This window comes from Nerophis lumbriciformis, linkage group LG18, assembly GCF_033978685.3.
Source record: "Nerophis lumbriciformis linkage group LG18, RoL_Nlum_v2.1, whole genome shotgun sequence".
Taxonomy (NCBI): domain Eukaryota; kingdom Metazoa; phylum Chordata; class Actinopteri; order Syngnathiformes; family Syngnathidae; genus Nerophis; species Nerophis lumbriciformis.
The window spans coordinates 30,898,418-30,920,000 of NC_084565.2; the positions used below are offsets into that span (position 1 = coordinate 30,898,418).

Sequence of the window (21,583 nt, forward strand, 5' to 3'; positions counted from 1 at the left end):
CGGGTAGTCTTGTGTAATGCAGTATTGTGTGTCTATTTAGGTATGGTTAACCTGAGTGCTGAAATAGTGGAAACATATATGTTCTTAGCGCGCCTGAAATGGGCTGTCTGCACTCTCAAAGTGCATGTTGTTGCCAAATGTATTTCATATGCTGTAAACCTAGTTCATAGTTGTTAGTTTCCTTTAATGCCAAACAAACACATACCAATCGTTGGTTAGAAGGCGATCGCCGAATTCGTCCTCGCTTTCTCCCGTGTCGCTGGCTGTCGTGTCGTTTTCGTTGTTTTCGCTTGCATACGGTTCAAACCGATATGGCTCAATAGCTTCAGTTCTTCTTCAATTTCTTTTTCGCTACCTGCCTCCACACTACAACCATCCGTTTCAATACATGCGTAATCTGTTGAATCGCTTAAGCCCCTGAAATCCGAGTCTGAATCCGAGCTAATGTCGCTATAGCTTGCTGTTCTATCGGCCATGTTTGTTTGTATTGGCATCACTGTGTGACGTCACAGGAAAATGGACAGGTGTATATAACGATGGTTAAAATCAGGCACTTTGAAGATTTTTTTAGGGATATTGCGTGATGGATAAAATTTTGAAAAAAACTTCGAAAAATATAATAAGCCACTGGGAACTGATTTATAATGGTTTTAACCCTTCTGAAATTGTGATAATGTTCCCCTTTAAATACTTTTTACACAAATACCCTTACTCTTTGTAGTTCTAGCCGTGGAGCCGGTCAGTCTGGCCAGTCAATCTTTCCCTGACATTATTCCTCTGATCGGTTTGAGTTAAGTGACCTACGGCCCATAACCTCTACTCCTACCTGTGAGGGCTTCCTACTAGATGTTGCTAATGTTTTTATTATCACTCCTCAAATCCAAACCTGGATTCCAGTTGTCATGGGGGCAAGAGCCACCACTCTCTAGAGAGATTTTGATGGATGCGCACCTTTGAAGTAATTTAAAGGCATATTTCCTGAGTAGAATAATCCTCTAAAATGATTCTGTGACCAAATACAAACACATGCTAGCTCACATGCAGCCCTTTGAGACACTTGTGATTTAGGGCTATATAAATAAACATTGATTGATTGATTGAAGTGAATGGTACATGGTATAATTCACTTCTGTTACAATTTCTGTAAGTTACGCCTTCAAATCTCGACTTTCTTGATTTTATTCTCAAAAAACGCCAAACTCCTGACGTGTCGTGAAGTTGTTTTATTCTTCTTATTATTTTATTCTTCTGACGGCAACTTTGGCAAGATGTTTAATTCAAATGGGCCCTTCTTCAGTCTCCTCTTCTTCTACTTGGTTTTACGGCGGATGCAAATTATATTATTGCACTTCTGCCACTTTCCGGGTGGATGATTTCTCTTGTTTACACGCACGGTAGAGCACTAGTCTGAGAGTAATTTGAGGAACAAAAGCAAAATCTTAAAATGAAAGTAAAAAAAAAAGAAGGGAATCATAACGATGAAGACAATAAAGTTAACAAACAAATCTTTGTTAAATTTTCAACAGTGATTTATTGGAATGTTATTAACTTTCCTTCAAGCAACGTTAAATGTTGTTTCAAAGCTGATTCAACTTTTAAACAACAACTGACATGTTCTCAACTCTATTTCAACGTTGAACATTAAAGGAATGCCAACTGGGTTATAACTAAAAAAAAATTTAAACAGATCATCTGTGGTAAGTTTAAATACTTAAATTGTAAAATTGAAAACAGAAAAAATGTTGCACATTCTTGTGTTTATTTATGAATGTGTTCTTTCATGTGCTAAAATGTAGGCTACTGTATTTTTCGGAGTATAAGTCGCATCTGCCGAAAATGCATAATAAAATTAAAAAAAAAAACATATATAAGTCGCACTGGAGCCCGGCCAAACTATGAAAAAAACTGCGACTTATAGTCCGAAAAATACGGTACATACAAATCAACAAATATTGTATTTGTATTTCTTAGTAGTTGTGTTCTATTTAAAAAACAAAACAAAAAAGTTGTCCCACTTTGTTATTCATGAATAAATTATAATTGTTGTGTATGATTTTGCTTTATAAATATGATGTATGTTTTGCATTCAATTGTTACTAAAATGAACTCAAATAAAAGCTGTGTTAAAGTGAACCACTGAGACTGCAAAGGACAACAACCCCTCTGAAGGGGACACACCCATCCATGATGTCTTTAGGAAATTGCCTGAAGTCCAAAAGTTGTGTACAATTTTATTCATACATACTTTTCACTGAATAATAAAAGAAAAGAAATCTATGTAATTGGAAAACAAATGTATTTTATAAAAAAAAAAAAGTGAAAAAGATACAATGTCTATTCACAACGAGCAAATAAGAAAGTAACTAGTATTTAGTAATTGCTAAATACAACTTTAGAAGTAAACAGAAGAGAAACATCAACTGAAATCACAGTCACAGTTTGATTATAATTAAGTCCTTGCAGACTTAAATACTTATTGTGTTTTGTCCCGCCACAAACTCTCATACACCGGTGTGTGTGGCACTGGGAGCAAGGTGGGTAAAGGGTCTTGCCCAAGGACACAAGTGAAGGGACTAGGACGGCAAAAGCTCGATTCATATCAGCTACCCTCGAAATTCTGGATGACTGCTCTAACACCTGAGCCACACTGCCCAACAGCGTCCGAGTCTGCTGAGCATTGGTGTCTATTGACCTGATACTTATATCTGAACCTTGTATCGCATACGTTGCAACTAAACGGTTTCTCCCCAGTGTGAGTTCTCATGTGCGCAATCAAAGCAGCGTTTTTCGTGTATCTTTTAGGACAAAGTGGGCAAGTAAATTGCTTCTCCCCCGTGTGCGATTTCATGTGATGGGTCATACTCCCCTTACTGGCAAACTTCTTGCTACAAATAGAGCAAGTGAAGGGTTTCTCCCCAGTGTGTGTTCTCATGTGTAATATCATTTGTGATTTAGTCTTAAATCTTTTAGGACAAACTGAACAAGGAAAGGGCTTCTCCCCAGTATGTATCATCATGTGTCTTTTAAGGTGACGTTCAGAAGACAGACTTTTTGAACACACTGAGCAAGCAAAAGGTTTCTCTGCCCAATGTACAATCATGTGTTTTTTCAGGTTATCCTTTGTAGAGAATCTTTTGGAACAAACTGAGCAAGCGAAAGGTTTCTCTCCAGTATGTATTCTGATGTGTGCTACAAAACGACTATTATGTCTAAATGATTTCCCACATTCAGAACAATTATAGTGTTTTTTGTCAGCATGATGTCTCATAACATCTTTAGAGTTCTTATTATTCTCCAAAGGTTTTTGGATGTAGTCACTGTGATCGCGCTCGGAAGAGTCTGACATGCCGTCTTTATCTGACAGTGGAGCAAAGATGCTGTCTGGTTCTGAGTTTATATCTTCACAATGCTCTCCATCAGCTGTGATGTGTTGAGTTAGAAGCTCCGCCCCTCTTCTCTCCTCACTTTGACTGTAATGAAGCTGTAAGGACTGAGCTTCATCTTCATCATGAGCCTCCTCCAACCTTTGAAGATGCTCCCACAGTTCCTCATCCTCCTCTTTAATGTGTGGGGGCTCCAGCTCATTTTTCCCCACACTGGAGCTCCACTCCTGCTGTTCGGAGGGAATCTCTTCTTGACTCTCGGCTGACACCTGCTGGACGTCTGCAGAACATACAACCCAAATGAGCTGTTATTGTATTTGAGTTTGCAGTATTTTAACTATTCACATGTGAGGTGGGCCAAATGAACAGTGATGGGCAAGCTACCTGGAAAATGTAGTAAGCTAAGCTACAAGGTACTCTTGATTAAATGTAGCTAAGCTACAGAGGAAGCTATCCTTATAGAATTGTAGCAAGCTACACTACAAGCTACACGGCAAAGTACATCAAAGCTACATTTAAAGGCATTTATATCTATTGGCCCACATGTATAATATCAATGTTAGTGTAACTGAGAATGTACAAATAGACTAGGGCTGCAACTAACGATTAATTTTATAATCGATTAATCTGTCGATTATTACTTCGATTAATCGATTAATAATCGGATAAAAGAGACAAACTACATTTCTATCCTTTCCAGTATTTTATTGGGGGGAAAAACAGCATACTGGCACCATACTTATTTTTGATTATTGTTTTTCAGCTGTTTGTAAATGTTGCAGTTTATAAATAAAGGTTCATACAAAAAAAATACAAAAAAAATAAAAAGTTTTCAAAAAAAAATTAAAAAAAATTGCCTCTGCGCATGCGCATAGCATAGATCCAACAAATCGATGACTAAATTAACCGCCAACTATTTTTATAATCGATTAGTTGTTGCAGCCCTAAAATAGACCCAATAAGGTTCCATTGCTATTAACTATCTGTCATTTAGCTGGGGACACCATACAACTACCTATAGAGGTCCCCGCACTCCACTGTATGTATTTATTTAGTTTGCCTTTTCTTTGGCCCACCCCGACAATGTTATTCATTTTCTCCACCTACAATAAAAAGACAGCATCTATCTATATCTTCACAAAAAAACAATGGTGTGTGTGTTATTTGGGAACAGTTTGTAATGGTTATGTAGCACCCCTACTGTAGGATAGCAGGTTAGTACAACAATTAAGATTGCTAGGTTCTTGGCTGTATAATTGAGAGACTCGCAATGAGACGTTACGTACTTAGTGGACCACAGAACAACTGCTGGCAAATTTATTGCACAATAATAAACGATAACACATGAACAGTGTGCTTTTTAAATTGAAAATACCCCCCAAAAATAAAATAAAATAGAGCTCTGTTGCAAAATTCAAAAGTAGCAAAATAGAAGAAATGTCCTTTTTAAATTGTCCTTTCAAAAAATACAATCTACCCGGGTAGTATTGAATTGAACATTGTCTATATTCTTTGGTTGGGAATCCTTAGTTCTATTGTAATCCGTTATTCCATACTGATTCGGTTCGATACTTGCGACTCTGATGGTGGATCAGTTCAGTTATAGATCACTGCAGAGTGTGGAGACCGATGCAGCTGGCCACACCACATCCAAACGCTCCCTCTCCGCAGACTCTCACTCACTGGGACTGGCTTGCCATCTTAACTCAAGTCCAGCTTGGAACCAGACTTCAGGATCATACAAAAAACCAATCTGTACATAGCAGTACAGAATGTAATCAGTTAGAATACTCTTTTTACTCTTAGTTCTCTTCCATATGGTACCATATTAACTTCAATTTTAAATCAATAAACACAGTTACTCATTTTAACCATTTAGTCATGGACATATGAATACTGGTCGGTTAACACTGTACTCCATATAAGTCTGTAAGACTTTAACAGCAGCATCAAATCATGAAAACTATAGTAGCTTCACCTCTTACTTAAGATTTTAATGAATGAAATGAATTACATCCATTTAAGGATTTTTTACCTTTTTATCTTTAAATTATGAACTGTGAATTATCACTTTTTAAACCATCACAAAATAAAATAAGTGATTATTTAACTGAAATCACATTTTGGTCATCATGTATTATAATGATTATCATTTTAACTGTATCAATTTAATAAATTAAATGTGTCAACAGTTCCCCTTTAAGCAGCATGACAAGGGTGCTTTTAGCAGCATTGGAATGAATGCAGCTTCTCTGCTCACTGCATAAGGCTGAACACAGTAACATTAAATATACATCTCTTTTACACAAAACGAAAATACAATAAAGTTATCCAACTGCAACATGCTAACATGTCACAAGGCATTCTTTAAATACATCATATTACTCCAATTGGTTTTGTACATCTTAACTCTGTGTCTTGTTATCAGACTCCCCTCTTTAGCACTAACAGGATGCTAGGCTAACAGCTAACAGTTATATTCTGTAGGCCTCATTTACAAAATAACACTTACTGGAGTTCTCAGCAGCACAAAACACAGCAATCCAGCTCCCACTGGGACCAGGCTATCTTATGCTGCTTTTCCAACACTCGGTTTGAAAATTGACAAGTATTTTAACGTATAAAACTTTGTCTTTGCAACGCAACGATATGACTCGTGCCTTCACTGTGACGTTCAGTGAAGGAATGCCGGGAATGACAAAGGTGCATGCGACCTCTACTGGCCAACATGTGAATAACGTGCTGCGTGCATGCATAATTAATTTAACCCTGTAGTGACCACATGACTTTGACAAATCAATTTTAACATTTTTTAAGTTACCAAAGTGACTTTGGCACACCATAGATCAGAAATTAATAATAGGAGAATATATTCGTGACACTATATTTTCATATGGGTTACACACTCCCCCCTTAAGTCAGCATGAGTCCCTTCATGTGCTATAACATCTTGACTCAAATTGCTATAACCTCATGACTGTCGTAGTCACCTAAGGAAATGAGTGCGTGATTGAAACTGTCTAAAAGTCTTTGAGCAAAAGAGATGAGGGGTTTACCCAACTATGGGTAGTTCAATCGGTCTGGTAGCTGCCGTGACCTAATAGATCGGCGTACCATATTGCCTTCCCCACAGTCATTAGGTAAGTCGGTTCCCTCGGCTTGATTATCCTGAGCTTCTGGAATTTCAGTGTTATTTCCCGGTTCTCCATTTTCATTACTCTCCAACTGGTGATCTCCAACCACTTCAGGAAATTCCTTTTCTTTTTCAACTGGCAACGCAGGCTCATTATCAGCAGAGGACTCCACTTGTGACTGGGTTTGTAGTGTCTCGCCCACTTCCTTTTCTGTGGGAGGATTGTCAGCTACAACCAGCTGTTTAGGGATGTCATAGACCTTTGTAAACCTCTTCTCAGTGAGAGCTGAGGTTTCCTCGGGAAGGACTGTGTACTCCTCTTCAGACTCAGAACTTTCCTCTTCTTGGATCTGAGGAGAACTTTGTCTTGTCCTGGGACGACGAATCGGCCTTGGCTGATTGGATTCCTCATCCTCGACTTCAACCAATTGCCCGCACGGCAGCAGAAGATCCCTGTGTAAAGTGCGAACTGGACCATCTTCATCCACTGGCTGGACCTTGTAAACAGGTAAGTCTCCCATCTGTTGTAAGACACTGTACACAGCGGACTCCCACTTGTCAGCGAGTTTGTGTTTGTTCCTCAGACGGACATTTCTCACCAGTACTCTATCTCCCATTTCAAGTGTGGACTCTCTGACTTGTTTATTCCACTGCTGCTTATTCCTCTCAGCAACTTTCTGGGAGTTTTCAATGGCTGTTTGATAACTCTCCTCGAGTCGAGACTTGAGATTTCGCACATATTGGGAGTGAGATACTGGTGTTCCTTCCCTGACGGGTAGGTTGAATGCAATATCAACTGGAAGCCTGGGTTGTCTCCCAAACATTAACTCATAGGGACTGAACCCGGTGACCTCACTTCTGGTACAGTTGTAGGCATGTGTTAGTGGTTTAACAAAATCACGCCAGTGACTCTTTTCTTTTTTTTTCAGAGTACCCAACATACCAAGAAGGGTGCGGTTGAACCGCTCAACCGGGTTTCCCCTTGGGTGATAAGGACTGGTTCTCACTTTCTTGATACCGGCTATAGCACACAGTTCTTTAATAGTGTGGGATTCAAAATCTCTTCCCTGATCACTGTGCAGGCGTTCAGGAAAGCCGTAGTGCACCAGGAACTGCTCCCACAGACACTTCGCAACAGTAGTAGCTTTTTGGTCTTTCGTGGGTATGGCTACCGCGTATTTTGTAAAGTGGTCTGTGATGACCAGAATGTCCTTGGTATTGTGGGAATCAGGCTCCAGTGATAGGTAGTCCATGCAGACTAATTGCATTGGCCTACTTGTCTGGATACTGACCAGCGGTGCAGCTTTCTCAGGCGGAGTCTTCCTCCGAACACACCGGCCACAGGTTTTGACCTTGTGCTCAACATCCGCAGCCATTCGTGGCCAGTAGAATCTTGACCTTACTAAGTCAATGGTACGGTCTATGCCCATGTGTCCCATGTCGTCATGGAGACACTTGAGTACAGTGACTCTGAGGGACTCTGGAAGAATGAGTTGATAGATTGTTTCCTCTTCACATTTTCGCTTCCTGTACAGGAGACCGTCTCTCATCTCAAGGCGCTTCCACTCCTTGAGCATCAGTTTGAGTTCAGGAGAATTAGGACTGATGTTCCGAGGTACTGGGCCTCCAGATTCCAACAGATGAATAACATGCTTGATGGCAGGGTCAGCTTCCTGTCTTTCTCGGAGGTCATCCTCATTGAAGATGGGTACCGTCACATGACCTAATAATTCTTCATCACTGTAGATGTCTGGAATAGCGTCGGCGTTGAGAGCTAGAGATTCAACCAACGTGATGGAAGGTAAGTTGTCGGTTTCTCTTATCAGGTGTCGGTGACATAGGGCTGTAACTGCATCTTCAGGTAAGTTTAGATGGTCAGGTGACGATGATAGATGATGTGAGGTGAACCGCTTTATTCTCTCTCTTTCTTCCAGTGAAGCGTCATCATCAACCAGCATTCCATGCGGTCGCCTGGAGAGACCATCGGCGTCTTGATTGCTCTTTCCAGCCCTGTACTTGATGTTGAAATTGAACGTAGAAAGGGCTGCTAGCCAGCGATAACTGGCAGAATCTAGCTTAGCTGAGGTGAGTATGTAAGTTAACGGATTGTTATCCGTTACCACAGTGAAGTTGTTACCATAGAGATAGTCCTGGAACTTCTCTAGGATTGCCCATTTTAAAGCTAGAAACTCCAGCTTGTGTGCTGGATATCTTGCCTCACTAGATGAAAGGCCCCTACTGGCATAGGCGATGACCCTTGATTGGCCATCCTGCTCTTGGTATAAAGCAGCTCCTAAACCAGTAGTACTGGCATCCGTATGCAGTGTATAGGGGAGCTTTGCATCTGCAAACCCCAGGATGGGAGAAGATGTGAGCTTCTCTATGATGCATTCAAAAGCGTCCTGACAAGCAGGTGTCCAACGTTCTGCGAACGGCTCTTTTGGATTTAAATATTTCCCTTTACATGTCGTCATCTTCTGGCCTTTTCTGAGAGGTGGATAGCCAGAAGTGAGACTGTTTAGTGGCTTCACTATTTTAGAATAGTCCTTGACGAAGCGGCGATAATAGCCGGCGAAGCCTAAAAAGGACTTCAATTCTTTTAGGGTCTGTGGCCTTGGCCACGTTTTTAGTGCAATTACTTTTTCGGGATCTGTCTCGACACCATCTCTTGAGACGATGTGTCCAAGATAACGTACAGACGTTTGGAAGAATCTGCACTTCTCGGAAGAGAGCTTGAGACCATATTCTCTTAGCCGCTGGAGGACGTGCAGAAGCCTGGCCTCGTGTTCCTCCAGGGAGGCAGAGAACACAATGAGATCATCAAGAAAGACAAGCACCTCTTTCAGGTTAATGTCACCCATACATTTCTCCATTAGGCGCTGAAATGTACTCGGCGCATTGGTTATCCCCTGAGGCATACGGTTGAACTCCCAAAACCCCAGGGGACAGACAAAAGCAGTCTTGTCGCAGAACTACATGTTCCTGATAAGATTGTTGAAAAAAGTCCATTATCTGACAAGAATGCAGATACTGTGAACTGTTGTAGTGCAACCGCTTCTACAAATCAGTCCACAAACAACACCCTGACGTTTGACTTCGGCAATTCTCCTCTACCAGAGGAATGGAAAACCAGAGTCACAGAGAAACTAAATGGTTACTCTGATGTGTTTGCACATCATGACCTTGATTTTGGTCATGCCACCAAAGTCAAGCATCGTATAAAGCTCAAGGACGAGACGCCTTTTAAACAGCGTTCAAGACCCATACATCCCAATGACTATGAGGCTGTGAGGGAACACCTTAAAACACTGCTAGAAGCTGGTGTGATAAGGGAGTCCGAGTCACCCTACTCGTCACCCATAGTCGTTGTAAAGAAAAAGAATGGTGATGTCCGACTTTGTGTCGATTACCGTAAGTTGAATACGCAAACCATAAAGGATGCTTATGCATTACCAAACCTCGAAGAAGCATTCTTCGCCCTCACCGGGTCACAGTGGTTTTCTGTGATGGACCTCAAGTCCGGATATTACCAGATTGGTATGGACGAGAGTGACAAAGCCAAGAACCTAGAAATCTTAATTGTTGTACTAACCTGCTATCCTACAGTAGGGGTGCTACACACTTGGCGAGCCAGCCAGGAGCGCTGTGATTCCAAATTCATACTGTACGTACATTACAGAACAGCTCTGGCAACGTTTGTTCACAATTTTTGTAATACCTCTGACTTTACACTTGAAATATGGATGTCATTAAGTCTGAAAACATTAAGGTACCCAGTTCAGTACTGGTCAGTGGCATGTCTGGTACTGAAGTAGATGAGGAGGTATTTGACTTTTTGAATCAATATGGGTCCATTGAAAGAGTGGTTAAAATTGACAGTTCCGATGCTAAATTCCCAAATTCTGCTATTGTTGAGTTTAAATCTGGGGAAGGTGTTAGTGTTCTTGCACGTGATTTACCATATAACAGACCTTCTTCAGATGACAAAATTACACACTATGTGCAGCTCTTATCTAGTGTTTATGCTGCTAATGCAGGTTCAAACATAACCAAATTTTACCTGTGTGAGCTTGAAGGCATTGCAAAATTGAGTGGCACAGACTTTGAAAAGGTCCTGCGAGAGGAGTTGGCCAGAATTCAAGAAAGCCGGCCAGCTCAACGAGATGAGGAGGTTGAGCACCAAACCCCCTCGTCTACTCCTCACAAGAGTGGAGTTGAACCAGCATTTGCCCAGACCCCAACTCAGTCCACTCTAAATATGAATGCGGCCCCACTTAATCAAACCCTGCCTAGTGGTGCCAGATCACCCTTTCAGCTACCACTTGACCAAATTAACACACCTGAGGTGCAGAGAATGGTCGTGGAGCATATTGTAAAGAGCAGTGACATGTCGTCAACACACCATGCCAGGTTGAGGCCTTTCTCTGGGAAAACTCCCTGCCCCAGCCTGGAAGTTGATTATGACACTTGGCGTAGTAATGTCGAGTTCTACTTCAGCGATACCACAATCCCTGACAAGCAAGTGGTCAGAAGGATTGTAGAAAGTCTCCTTCCTCCAGCTGTAAATGTTATAAAGCATCTTGAGCCCCAGTCGAGCCCACGTGACTATTTGCATGTTCTTGACTCAGCCTACGGTACTGTGGATGATGCTGATGAGCTATTTGCAGCATTCCTTACTACCGACGCAGAGCCGGGTGAAAAGGCTTCCGCTTATTTACATCGCCTCCAGTCAATACTGAGCAAAGTAGTCAAGAGGAATGGCATTCCTGCCAGCGACGCAGACCGGCAACTGCTGAAACAGTTCTGCAGGGGATGTTTCAACAATAGTTTAATCACACATCTTCAGCTGTCCCAACTGCAGAAGGATGCCCCGCCCTCGTTCTCCGAGTTGTTGCTTTTAGTGAGGACGGAGGAAGACAAGCAGGCTGCCAGATCTCGTCGTATGAAGCAACATGTTGGATATCACAAAGCTAAAGTGCAGTCTAATAATGTGAACGTGTACAACTCTGATACAGATGAGAGGGACATAGCAGCCACTGCTGTAAAGGACAACTATAATGAGAGTACAAAGAAAATACAAAAACAACTTGCACAACTTCAAGCCCAGTTGGCAAACCTGAAAGCGTCCGTGGATGAATCTTCCACAAAGGCTACCTCCAAGGGAGCTAAACCAAAGAAACCCAATGAAAGGGAGCCTAAGACAGAGGCTGTCCGAAGAGGCAAAAAGAAACCACGACCGTGGTATTGCTTTAACTGTGGCGAAGATGGACATATAGCGCCAGCTTGTCCCAACGAGCCCAACCCGGAGGTTGTTGAGGCTAAACGCCAAGAACTCAAAGAGAAACAAAAGCTGTGGGACGAACAAAGCAAACAGGATTTTTAAATTCTGTTCCTGTTGAGGAGCAAACAGGAACAAAGACTAACACCAGCTCCAAACAAAATGTTTCAAGTTATTCTCACAGAACCAAGCACCAATCTAAAATACCAAAAGGTTTAATTGGCAACAAATGCATCAGTGATGTGACTGTGTCAGGTGTAAAGTGTTACTGCCTTCTTGACACAGGGTCTCAGGTGACCACAATTTCAAACTCATTCTACACAGAACACCTGTCAGAACAGTCTATCCAGCCATTCAATCTTCTTGATGTGGAAGGTGCTAATGGTCAGTCCGTCCCATATTTGGGCTATGTAGAAGTCTGTATTGGGTTGCCAAAGGAGTTTATTGACACTGCACCTGAAGTGAACACACTAGCATTAGTTGTCCCTGATCAACGCTCCAACATTGACCTGCCTGTTCTAATAGGGACCAACTTACTTGATGTATTATATGATGAAGAGTGCCAACACAACACTCAAAAGACCACTTCAACTGTTCATGGCTACAAACAAATCCTCAGTGCACTTGAATTCAGACAAAAGCTAAAGAGCACTGGGCAAATAGGTCTAATGACACTCAAAGGGAAACCGCAGCAAGTTATTCCTGCACATGATAACGTCCTTGTGGAAGGCCAGGTCAATGTCAATCCTGCAAATACGGAGAAATTGGCAGTTCTGGAGCAGCCAAGAAAGTCTGTCTTACCTGGTGGCATTTTCGTTGACTGTTGCCTCGTCACTTTGCCCCAGCAGCCTCAGCACAAGTTGGCTGTTTGGCTGAGAAACGAGACAGACCATGACATAACACTACCCAAAAACAGTGTTGTCGCAGAACTACATGTTCCTGATAAGATTGTTGAAAAAAGTCCATTATCTGACAAGAATGCAGATACTGTGAACTGTTGTAGTGCAACCGCTTCTACAAATCAGTCCACAAACAACACCCTGACGTTTGACTTCGGCAATTCTCCTCTACCAGAGGAATGGAAAACCAGAGTCACAGAGAAACTAAATGGTTACTCTGATGTGTTTGCACATCATGACCTTGATTTTGGTCATGCCACCAAAGTCAAGCATCGTATAAAGCTCAAGGACGAGACGCCTTTTAAACAGCGTTCAAGACCCATACATCCCAATGACTATGAGGCTGTGAGGGAACACCTTAAAACACTGCTAGAAGCTGGTGTGATAAGGGAGTCCGAGTCACCCTACTCGTCACCCATAGTCGTTGTAAAGAAAAAGAACGGTGATGTCCGACTTTGTGTCGATTACCGTAAGTTGAATACGCAAACCATAAAGGATGCTTATGCATTACCAAACCTCGAAGAAGCATTCTTCGCCCTCACCGGGTCACAGTGGTTTTCTGTGATGGACCTCAAGTCCGGATATTACCAGATTGGTATGGACGAGAGTGACAAAGCCAAGAACCTAGAAATCTTAATTGTTGTACTAACCTGCTATCCTACAGTAGGGGTGCTACAGTTATGTGCGGTAAAACTTTTCATGTAAAAAAAAAAAAAAAGCAGCAGCTGTGTTTATTCCAGAGGCATTGCCATACCACATCCATATAGTGGTGAAAATTGGGTAATATTTATGTTCTGCAGTACAAAAATCACCCTGTTGATTAATCATATGAATCAAGTTATGTTAAAATCAGTGATTCTCCATTTCGTGGTACGCCAAGGAATCATTTGAAAGGACGGTGTTTTATTTTCCTACATTTAAACAAATTGATACTGTTCAAAAATGTGTAATGTGACAGTGGCCAAAAATATCAAATATACATCTGCCTTGGTTTTAATGAATACTTAGGACTACTCTGCTACTGTATTTCAACGTTGGTCATTATGATGGTACTTGGAGAGTTGAGTGTTTTCTGGGATGCTACTTGGCAAAAGAAGTTTGAGGCCCTCTGTGTGATAAGGTACAAAGAAGGTAAACAAACAATGTGTGTTCCTAAATTTGTGTTGGACGTCTTTGAAGAAGAGAGCATTATGATTTTGGTGTAGAGAGTAAACAACTAAAAACTAAAGTATGGGGCATTGCTTTCTCTAAAACGCACACTTTTGTCTAAATGTGGCTAAAGACACGCATTATTTTTCCTGGACGTCATCTTCATCACTACAGGAAAAATGTAATCTGCGGGAAAGAATTCCTCTCCTATTTTCAAGTAGGTTTCTTTTTTATGAGTCATCAGCTTGAAGCGTCCCTCTGTCTCGGACTCCCTCGTCATTCATGTGACATGAGTGCGTGCCTGTTATGATTTTGCTTACTAGTTTCGATGACCCGCCTTATCTTGTCTCTGATTGGCCGGTCTGTAATGTTTTGCCCTAACCTTAGCTGATTGTGACTCATCATACGAACACCAACCAATCATCATGGATTTTCTCCGTATGTATGAATGTTCTCATTCATCCGGGTCATTGTATTTTCTCCATATTTTCTGGGGCCTGGATTCGCAGTCCATTTTCTCTCTTTGTAGCCTGTAGCTTTGATGTAAGCTACCTAGCTACATGGGTTTAAAAGTATCAAAGCTACAGGAAAATCTACTTGTTAAAAAAAAAAAAGCTACCGTATTTTTCGGACTATAAGTCGCAGTTTTTTTCATAGTTTGGCCGGGGGTGCGACTTATACTCAGGAGCGACTTATGTGTGAAATTATTAACACATTACCGTAAAATATCAAATAATATTATTTAGCTCATTCACGTAAGAGACGAGACGTATAAGATTTCATGGGATTTAATGAATGAATGAATGAATGAATGATCTTTATTTGTCATTGTGCATGTACAGGTACAGGTCCAACGAAATTTAGGTTGCTTCCCTGAGGTGCTTTGCATTAAAAAAAAAAGAAGAAACCACACAATATACAGAAACAACACAATATACACAATATGCAATATACAATATGGCCTAAAACCACTCTAAGAGGCATAATTTAAAAAAATAAAATAAAAAAAAGCGATTAGGTGTGACAGATTTTTTGGTAAACGTATAGCATGTTCTATATGTTATAGTTATTTAAATGACTCTTACCATAATATGTTACGTTAACATACCAGGCACGTTCTCCGTTGGTTATTTATGCCTCATATAACGTACACTTATTCAGTCTGTTGTTCACTATTCTTTATTTATTTTAAATTGCCCTTCAAATGTCTATTCTTGGTGTTGGGTTTTATCAAATACATTTCCCCAAAAAATGCGACTTATACTCCAGTGCGACTTATATATGTTTTTTTTCCTTCTTTATTATGCATTTTCGGCACGTGCGACTTATACTCCGAAAAATATGGTAATCTACTGCCAGGTTACTGGGAAATGTAGTTAAGATACGTAGCCCGTCACTGCAAATACACTTTTAAATCTAAATGATTTATCCTTCATATTACATACATTAATGGAAAGCTATTTTGTGGACTTTTAAATATTTTCTTTTTTTTTACTATTTACTGATTTTTAATAACATATTTCTTGTTTATCTTGTGTTGTTTTTTTCCTCTTGCTTTGCTATGTAGACAGGCCACACAGGGCATAGGACCCATCACAACTGGACTATTCAAGTTGTGTTTGAAGACTATTTGAGAAGGCTTTATCAGTTCATGACACTAGAGAGCAATCATACAAAACTTCTACAGTCTACAGCAATTTTCGTGCGGTACATCAGTTAAAAAAATTAATAACAATTAAACACAAACACACACAGTCTGTCATTAACAATAATAACACATACCATTGAGGATTGGGGCTTGTTAGATGTTTCATTGAGCAACCCCAGAGAGAAAGAGGTTTTTAAAGGTGACGTGTCATCACGAGTTTTGGGAATTACTGGAAAATCTAAGTCAAAAGTATGTGTTTATTTATATTTATATGCTTTACACTTTATTAAAGCTATGAAATCCCCCAATGTTGGTACTTTTTATTACTATTGAGAGTAAAGAGTCATACCCTTCTAACAACTGCAATGAGGGTGCTTTGGAAGACAGCTGTTTATGTTAATGTAATATGACTTATGAACCCTGTGTGTGTGTGTGTGTGTGTGTGTGTGTGTGTGTGTGTGTGTGTGTGTGTTTGTGTGTGTGTGTGTGTGTGTGTGTGTGTGTGCGTGTGTGTGTGTGTGTGTGTTCCGGCAATGCTTACTTAATGGGGACCTTGCTCTGTTTACACAGTCACCTTTAGGGGACCTCTAACGGTATGGGGACTAAAAAACAGAACCCCGAAAGGGAAACCTTTTTAAAGGGGAACATTATCACAATTTCAGAATGGTTAAAACCATTAAAAATCAGTTCCCAGTGGCTTATTATATTTTTCGAAGTTTTTTTCAAAATTTTACCCATCACGCAATATCCCTAAAAAAAGCTTCAAAGTGCCTGATTTTAACCATCGTTATAAACACCCGTCCATTTTCCTGTGACGTCACATAGTGAAGCCAACACAAACAAACATGGCGGAAAGAACAGCAAGCTATAGCGACATTAGCTCGGATTCAGACTCGGATTTCAGCGGCTTAAGCGATTCAACAGATTACGAATGTATTGAAACGGATGGTTGTAGTGTGAGCTGATTGACTCGGTGTTTGAGAAAATGGCGGATTGCTTCCCGATGTGACGCCACGTTGTGACGTCATCGCTCCGAGAGCGAATATTAGAAAGGCGTTTAATTCGCCAAAATTCACCCATTTAGAGTTTGGAAATCGGTTAAAAAAATATATGGTCTTTTTCTGCAACATCAAGGTATATACTGACACTTACATAGGTCTGGTGATAATGTTCCCCTTTAAATGATCTATCTCTCTGACTGGATTGGTTAAGTAGAACAGTTTTTTATGTTCTTTACGTTCAATGTTGTTAAAAATAAAAAGTAAAAATAAAAGTTTCAATGAGTTTGTATTTTATTTCTGTGGTTTAAGGTAAGATAAGATAATCCTTTATTGATACCACAACAGGGAAATTTGGGTGACTTTGTTTAAGTGTTTCAAATATTGGTAAAAGAGAACATTAATTTTCTTGAAAAGTGAAACATTTGTTATCCTGGCATTAATAGTACTGTGATTCTGTATGGTATCCATCCTTAGTTAAAACTAATATATTTGTCCAAAAACAAAATCTGGTTTAGTGTTCCTTAGGATGACATTTTCATACAGCATGATTATAAAACATTATTACCTTAAAGTATGATTCACATTCAGAATTGTCCATCCTTCTACATATGGTAGTTGGAGTTGCAGACAACTTCATTACTGCTAAATAGCAGTTTTCAGTAATGTCACAGAAGATGCAGGATTGGCTTTAACATTTAAGTGGTGAAACTTCCAAAAAGAGGACAGCTGTAGTGCTGAATTCTGAGGATCATGTCATATTTGATTTGAACATTTTTTTTTTTTTTTATAATGGTCCTCAGTAGTCACGTACAAATTTATGTGAATTATGCAAAATTATTTAAATTTGGTCCCCATGAACCATATTAACTCTTTTTCCCCAGGGTTCCCAGTAAGAATGATCAGCACATTACTTCATCAATCCAGAGATTTAAAGACGTGTATGAGCTAACTGGCCATTTTACCTATTTTTTTATGCCTCCACAACCTTTTTCCTGTTACCATGAATTGATTAACATAGACCTCGACTTAAACAAGTTGAAAAACGTATTCAAGTGGTCAATTGTACGGAATATGTACTGTACTGTGCAATCTATTAATAAAAGTTTCAATCAATCAATCGATCAAAGGGTGGTCCCCACAAGTGATGATCAAAAACTTGGTCCCCATTCCAAATGATAGCCAGTGTGTGTGTGTGTTTGATAAGAAAAAACACACTATGGCGGTCATTGCAACTGAGATCATCTTGGCAAAGAAAGGAGCTGTTGTAAAAGGGCCGTCAATAAAAAGTGTGGTCAAATATGCACCACTAACTATGTGCCCAGAGTTGAGTGGGTCATGTTTTGTAAAAGAAACACTCTACAAGCGCTGTGACAATACCAGACTTTCAGTAGTCTATAACGACACCTATGAAAACATTCCACCTCTCATTCAAGTAGGCTTTATCAATTCACGCTCATAGACTTAGATTGATCAGATCTAGTCTAGTAGCTGGTGCCAAAACCCAACTATTCATACTCCGACACAAGGCGGGCGTGGATGGTTCCACTCTATTGTAGTGAAAAATAACAACTGTTGAGATGCAAAAGAGCAACATTTCTGTCAATGCGCATAATAGTCATTATAATGGAATTTACCCTCGTCAGCATTGAGGTATTGTATGATAGAACGATCGCAGTGGTACGACCACTACCAGCCCAAACTCAATTGTTAGACTGGAATCACCCACGTTAGCATTCCATTCAGTTGTAGAAATTGTCACAAAAGGAGCATCTGAGACCGAAACATTACTAACTCTTGTTATGGAATGTGACAGAGTCAGATGATTGCCGATTTTGTTGTCGGGAGTCTGAATCCACCCTGCATTTGTTTTGGTATTGTCATATTGTGTCTTCATTTTGGGTGGAAGTTGAAAAAATGTGTTTTAGGATTGGTTTGTTTATGAAGCTTGATGTGGTTTCTGTTATTTTAAAAGAGTTCATTGACAGTCATCCATCCATCCATCCATTTTCTACCGCTTATTCCCTTCGGGGTCGCGGGGGGCGCTGGAGCCTATCTCAGCTACAATCGGGCGGAAGGCGGGGTACACCCTGGACAAGTCGCCACCTCATCGCAGGGCCCATTGAATTATAGTACTCTGTAAAAGGTTTATTTTTAAGGCCAAAAACAGATATTCACTTAGTATTACTTTCTTTAAAACATTTATTCATTATTTTTTAACTTTAGAAAGTTATACAGTTGAAACCGATGCCAAAAAACATTAAAAAAAGATGGGACGTCCTCAAATGCCATCCATCCATCCATTTTCTACCGCTTATTCCCTTTGGGGTCGCTGGAGCCTATCTCAGCTACAATCAGGCGGAAGGCAGCGTACACCCTGGACAAGTCGCCACCTCATCGCAGGGCCCATTGAATTATAGTACTCTGTAAAAGGTTTATTTTTAAGGCCAAAAACAGATATTCACTTAGTATTACTTTCTTTAAAACATTTATTCATTATTTTTTAACTTTAGAAAGTTATATAGTTGAAACCGATGCCAAAAAACATAAAAAAAAGATGGGACGTCCTCAAATGCCATCCATCCATCCATTTTCTACCGCTTATTCCCCTTGGGGTCGCTGGAGCCTATCTCAGCTACAATCGGGCGGAAGGCGGTGTACACCCTGGACAAGTCGCCACCTCATCGCAGGGCCCATTGAATCATAGTACTCTGTAAAAGGTTTATTTTTAAGGCCAAAAACAGATATTCACTTAGTATTACTTTCTTTAAAACATTTATTCATTATTTTTTAACTTTAGAGAGTTATATAGTTGAAACCGATGCCAAAAAACATTAAAAAAAGATGGGACGTCCTCAAATGCTTATTTTGAAAATTTAATTTTGTTTATAGATTATTATTATTATTATTATTAGCCTTTATTTAACCAGGGAAAATCCCATTGAGATCAAAGATCTCTTTTCCAAGGGAGACCTGGCCAAGAGGGCAGCAGCAAGGTTACATTAAAAACAGTAAACAAATACATAAAACATCACATTTACAACATTAAAACTTGCTCACATGACACATGTGCATACAGACAAGGTAGACTGCAGTCCTTTCACAGAAGCTTTAAACTCATTCAACGTAACTAGGGTTTGAAGTTTAATATTATATGCAATCTGTTGTTGTGTTCCCTAATTTGAGTGTACAAAAATGAAGGTGTGTGTTGCTGAGTCCGACTTGGACATAATCTGGACTGTACATAAATGCTTATTTTGAAAATTTAATTTTGTTTATAGATTATACGCAATTTGTTGTTGTGTTCCCTAATTTTCCGTGTACATAAATGAAGGTGTGTGTTGCTGAGCCCGACCTGGACATAATCTGGACTGGACCTGGTTTTAAGAACCCTTTAAACAATTTAATTTAATTGACAACCTGGTCTGGTGAAGATGAGGTCCCTTTTTAAAAAATAAGATAAAATAAGATAAATAAATAAAAAACATTTTCTTGAATAAAAAAGAAAGTAAAACAATATAAAAACAATTACATCAAAAATAGTAATTAATGAAAATGTTAGTGGACCAGCAGCACACACAATCATGTGTGCTTCACGGACTGTATTCCTTGCAGACTGTATTGATATATATTGATATATAATGTAGGAACCAGAATATTAATAACAGAAAGAAACAACCCTTTTGTGTGAATGAGTGGGAATGAGTGTAAATGGGGGAGGGTGCACTAATTGTAAGTGTATCTTGTTTTTTTATGTTGATTTAATAAAAATTAAAATTAAACTTAAAAAAAAACTCTTGTTATTTGTTGGAGGCTAAATTGTAGTCTTTAGGAATGGTTGAAAGGACAGTGTGGTATTTATCCATCTACTAAATTATACACTACATTGAAGAGATTATTGAAGAGATTTCAGAACCTTTAACATATATCATGATTTCAAACAGGCAAATTCCCAGACAAAATGAAAATAGCAAAAGTCGTACCAATTTATTAAACGGGAGACAAACACCAGTTCACAAACTACAGACCTGTTTCTTTACTTCCGCAAGTTTCTAAAATTATTGAAAAACTGTTTAACAGCAAATTGGACACATTCATAAATAACAATGAAACACTCACAGACAACCAATATTAAGTTAAAGTACCAATGATTGTCACACACACACTAGGTGTGGCAAAATGATTCTCTGCATTTGACCCATCACCCTTGATCACCCCCCGGGGGGTGAGGGGAGCAGTGAGCAGCAGCGGTGGCCACGCCCAGGAATCATTTTTGGTGATTTAACCCCAAATTCCAACCCTTGATGCTGAGTGCCAATCAGGGCGGTAATGGGTCCCATTTTTATAGTCTTTGGTATGACTCGGTCGGGGTTTGAACTCACAACCTACCGATCTCAGGGCGGACACTCTAACCACTATGGATACAGAGCCAACATTTCAACATCAATATTATTAATCAAAATAAATAACGGACGGGATCACTAACACGATAGATGGATTTTTTGGATTCAACAAAAGCATTTGACACAATCATTCATAATATCTTAATAAACACATTAGAACGGTAAGGCACCAGAGGTCTGGTCTTGAACTGGGTAAGAATCTACTTAACCAACAGGAAGCAATGAGTGAAGATATGAGAGCAAATGTCTACAGAGCTGAAAATATCTTGTGGCGTACCCCAGGGATCAATACTGGGACCCAAATTGTTCAATCTGTATATGACTGACATTTAAGTTACAAAGGACTTAAAGTTAGTATTATTTGCAGACGATGCAACAGTTATTAACAAGAGACGACTGACTTTTATGACAACTTTACTGACATAAACACCCAGCGATCATAATAGGGAAGGTGAGTATTAACATTTTGTCTTAATAACTTTCATAATGAATAACTGACAGTGATTTGTCTGCAGAAGATGTAAAAATCTTGAAAAAAAACTAAACCAATATTTGATGATATTCACACCCTGATAATACAAATGTCTCACACATATGTTTTGCTTTACAAAAATATTTATACAACCTAATTATCTAAGTAGGTACCGTCTTTGTGTGTGTTTTTAGATGTTATGATATTTAGTAATGTAGGT

At 39.6% G+C, this 21,583-nt stretch overlaps 1 protein-coding gene across 1 annotated transcript in view; it reads right to left on the reverse strand.

Annotated features, from left to right (window-relative positions):
* Positions 1 to 1,817: 1,817 nt before the first annotated feature.
* The window catches only part of LOC133617806 (uncharacterized), a 22,708-nt gene continuing 2,942 nt past the window's right edge, over positions 1,818 to 21,583 (reverse strand). Inside the window, exon 2 of the mRNA XM_061978042.1 lies at positions 1,818 to 3,663. Coding sequence (XP_061834026.1) covers positions 2,600 to 3,663 — 1,064 coding nt within the window. The 3' untranslated portion in view covers positions 1,818 to 2,599. The remainder of the gene's footprint in view (positions 3,664 to 21,583) is intronic.